Source organism: Sphaeroforma arctica (assembly GCF_001186125.1).
Source record: "Sphaeroforma arctica JP610 unplaced genomic scaffold supercont1.2892, whole genome shotgun sequence".
NCBI classification, from domain to species: domain Eukaryota; class Ichthyosporea; order Ichthyophonida; genus Sphaeroforma; species Sphaeroforma arctica.
The window spans coordinates 1-4,463 of NW_014037666.1; the positions used below are offsets into that span (position 1 = coordinate 1).

Below are 4,463 nucleotides of genomic sequence, written 5' to 3' on the forward strand. Positions count from 1 at the left end.
GTGTGTGTGTGTGCATATGTGTGTATGTATGTATGTATATACATATATATATATATATATGCATATATATATATATGTGCAGATAAAAATATACAAATATATATATATAATATATATGTATATATATGACATTTTCAGCACATCAGTACGTACCCATTGATCGACGAGCGCTACCACGCACTTGTCTCCACTGCGCGACATAATCTCACTCTCTGGTTCGTAGTAGCCGCAAGCCAGACCCTGTACAGAAGAAACCCCGGGATTTAAGAATATAACCAAAATTTACATTTGTGAAAACCAAGTTTACATGTGGGATACAAGCACGTGTAGGTGGTGCTGCCGGTTGAAGCACATACGAGTGTGTGTGAGAAGAGAGTCATGTGAGATGAAAATTTCCTGGAGATATACGACTAATCAAAGTTCTCTTTAGTCGTGGTGGATGTACTCAAGAAGAAATTCGGCGTGAGGTTATATACGGGCACGACCACAATATACATACACTGCATCTAAATACTTTCCCTAAGCCATATCACGTTATAACTATTGATATACACACCATACTCATAAATATATAAACATCCGAAAACATCTCGAATTCGCTTAGGCCACACTCTGGCGCTTTTGGGCCCCAACCAAAACCATACTCTAGCCTAAACTCTTGGGTATACTCTAGCCTAAACTCTTGGGTACACCACATGAGGCACCGTTTCAACTTAATATTAAAGTAAAACACATGCATACATGTATATAAGCATAGAAGTATATATATATATATATATATATGTATGTATGTATGTATGTATGAATATATATATATATATATAATCGGAAGATATACACCCTACCTGCTTAATTAGGTCAGCCCTGACCTTAGGCTTGGCATCCGCCACACTCATGCCCTTGTAATCACCAACCAAAAGAACACCCTCGTAGAAACCCTTAAGGTAGACTAGATCCTTCGCCTTCGCCAGTGCTTCGGTATCGTTTTGTGATCGGATTTTGAACTTGTCGCAGGCGAATACTGCGGCGAGGTCTCCCAGCTGTGGCCCGAAATGTTTGACAATTTGATTAGAAGAAACCCGACCCCAACAATCAAGTAGATATACGAGATGTGTCCGAAAAACCAAATCGGAAAGGCCCACACCCGTGAGTAGTCTAGGTGGAACCAGATAGGACTGCTGCCAATGAGTAGGACGTACACAACACATATACCAGACCGCTGAGACGCAAACATACACCCAGGCAAATACGTATACACATACACATACACGCACATGTACATAAGTGTAGTGTTGCAAGGTGGCTGGAGAATACACACACTTCCCCTTCAATGCCGACAAGTACTTCGAAGGTCAAGGCCATCTCGTACGTGATACCTTACTTCTCGTGCATGAGCCGTTGTATAGTATTCGCCCTTCAAGAAAACATTCGCGCGTTTATATACAACACCTACATATATCTAAACAACGGAGCTGCATGATACACCCTACCTCGTCAATGCGGATGAATGAGGGTACTTCAAAGGGCAAGACCATCTCGTCTGTGATACCGAACTTCTCGTGCAAGGGCTGTTTTACAGCTATTCGTGCCCTTCAAGTAACATTCACGCGTTTATATACAACACCTACATATATAAGTACATCTACGCAACGGAGCTGCATGGTACACCCTACCTCGTCAATGCGGATGACTGGAAGTACTTCAAAGGGCAAGACCATCTCGTCTGTGATACCGAACTTCTCGCGCATGGGCTGTTTGTTCTTGAGATCGCGCAATGTGGCATAATCATCCGGCGAGTCCGAAGGCACAGACGTTACAATGCCTGATCCCTTGTCGGGCTGTTTTAGGGTTTTAGGGGTTTAGGGTTTAAGAGGAGGCAATTAAACGAGACCAGTCAGGTTTCAGAGCGATCTTGATTGGACTTGTGGAGATTTCAAGTTTTAAATAGCTGTTCACAATGTCTAATTTCTTAGTTGTAGTGCGGTTATACTTGATATACGAAACTGGTAATCCGTCGCGTGCATTTGAGTGTCACAACGCTTGGTCTCTCTTATTGAACTGTACTGGCAATTCATGTAAGAACTAAGGGATGAAGATATGACTACAATGGCACACTTTGCCACAAGCAGAGGCTAAATGTGAAAGTAGGTACCGGGATAAAAACCAGCACACACCCACGCGCACACACGTGACACACCCACGCATATATGCAATTTTACACAATTATACGATATGTATGTATGCACCTACATATACAGCTATATAAAGTATACATATGCAAGTCACACGTACCTTGATATTCAGCATAGGCAGTGTGTAGACCACGTCGTACGAGGTCAGAGGTGCCTCCAGCGGCACTCCTATGATATCCATACCTACCAAGTCCATGACCTTGGTCGTCTCACCGAATACTGGCGACCGTCCCTGATACGACAGATTCTTGGCACAGTGTTCGGCACAGATGAAGATCTGGAGTGCACGCGAGATGGGTTGAAATGGTGGTGAGTTGCAGTGGTGCTGATGAGATGTGAGAGGATATTAGCTATGCAATACAGCGTGTGAATTGCACGCTGGTGCGTATGTGTGTTTATATATAGTCTTGTAATCACGTGCAATGGATGTGAGCGGACCTGAGATATGGGAAGGGAAGGGGGGAAAGCGAGCACAAACATACACTGAAAGGAAGTGCCCGTCACCAACAGCGTACACACTCCCATACAGGGGAGAGAGATCAATACAGTACTCGATACAAACACGAGGTGATACATACACGCATACTCGCACGGTAAGCAAAGCACACATACACCTACCTCATTCTCACCCACATCATACGCTCCGTAGCTCATGTCGGGGCGTACCCACACATTGGTCTGTCCGTACATCGTCTCGGGACGCAGAGTGCCTGCGACCATGTACACCTTCTTTCCTCCGTCAGTCAGGGAGGCCATCTCAGAGGGCAGCTCCCGCACGTGTAGTTTGATCAGCGTGTATTCCTGGGACCCCACACCCTCACCTGTGGTTTAGGGTTTTAGGGTTTATACAGAAGGGTTGGCATGGCAACGAGGAGGAGGGAGGGTATCAGTATACGAGACAGCAAAGACAAAGTACGAACCAGAAAGTGGTGGATGATGAAATTTCACGAATTCGAAGTCTGCGCATATACTTCGTGCGAGTGTGCGTGCGTGCTGGAATAGAGTGTGAGGTTGTATGTGGCTGGTTGAGGAGGCTCTGGGGCAGACTCAAACTAGTACGAAGTACATGCGACACCAAATAACTGGCGAGTTATGGAGCATCACGGATGTATTTCATCGATGAATCTGGTGCGATATGTATTCACTTGGTGATGCATATAGGGATGAACTACAAACACATACACAGGGACACACACTACAGACACGCATGCAACAAAGCACTGAAGCGTGCACACACGCCGAAATATACTTGTGTATATGCCCCAGGCACATGTTTGTGCAGACACAAAAAACAAACTATGATATGCAAACATACATATCCAAAGTGTCCGTGTAAAACAACACACGACTTCCCTACACGGAAGCATACCCATAACAACATGTGTAAATAACACACAGATACACTTACACCCACACAAATATGTATAAATATATATATATATATATATATATTACTATTATTATATATATATTTATATATATACATATATACATATATATATATATGTATGTATGTATGTATATATGTGTGCATACATAATATATATATATATATATATATATACATGCTTATATATATATATATATATATATATATATACATATATATATATATAAAGAATGCACCTGAATACACACGCACCTGCATGTATACAAATACATACATGCATTTAAATCACACAGATCCATACACACATATGTGTAAGCGTACCTGTCTGTCTGTCGTGGTCCATGCAGGGCTGGCCGTCTTTAGGCGAGTAGATGGTGTGGCGCTTTCCAAACTTGATTTTGCCCAGATCGTTGAGGGTCTCAAATTGCCATCGCACAAACGAATCGTAGTACGGGTTGGCGGGTGTGGTGATAAAGGATCTGTGGTGGTGCAGGATGAGGTTTTGGTTCAGACAGTGGGATGTAGCAGTGGACCTATAGTACAGCGAGCCATGCTAATGATTGGGGTTTTGCTCGAAAAGGATGTCTGGTCTGTGGCTATGTAAGGCGACCGTAGGAATCTGGATTAGGGCGTTTATGGCCGAGCAAGGTAGAACAAGGTTTCAGTAATTGGGTTGTGGTAGATAATCGGATTTGTAGATTCAAATTGTATTGACAGGCACAAGTTATCTATACATCATTAAATATCCAATATGCGCATGCAAAATCAGTCAAGATATATATATATATGCGCGTGAAAATGAAAACAACTTATATATTTATATTTATATATATGTGTGTCTGTGTGTGTTTATGTATACAGAAATATGCATTTATTTCATC

General features: G+C 42.5%; 1 protein-coding gene across 1 annotated transcript; it reads right to left on the minus strand.

Annotated features, from left to right (window-relative positions):
• Positions 1-845: 845 nt before the first annotated feature.
• Positions 846-4,061, minus strand: SARC_13093 (hypothetical protein; the record flags this gene model as incomplete). Its single annotated transcript, XM_014292783.1, has 5 exons — positions 846-1,040; positions 1,674-1,838; positions 2,293-2,469; positions 2,811-3,013; positions 3,904-4,061. Coding segments are annotated over 5 exons (898 nt in total), but the record flags the coding sequence as incomplete, so codon positions are not given.
• Positions 4,062-4,463: the final 402 nt, after the last annotated feature.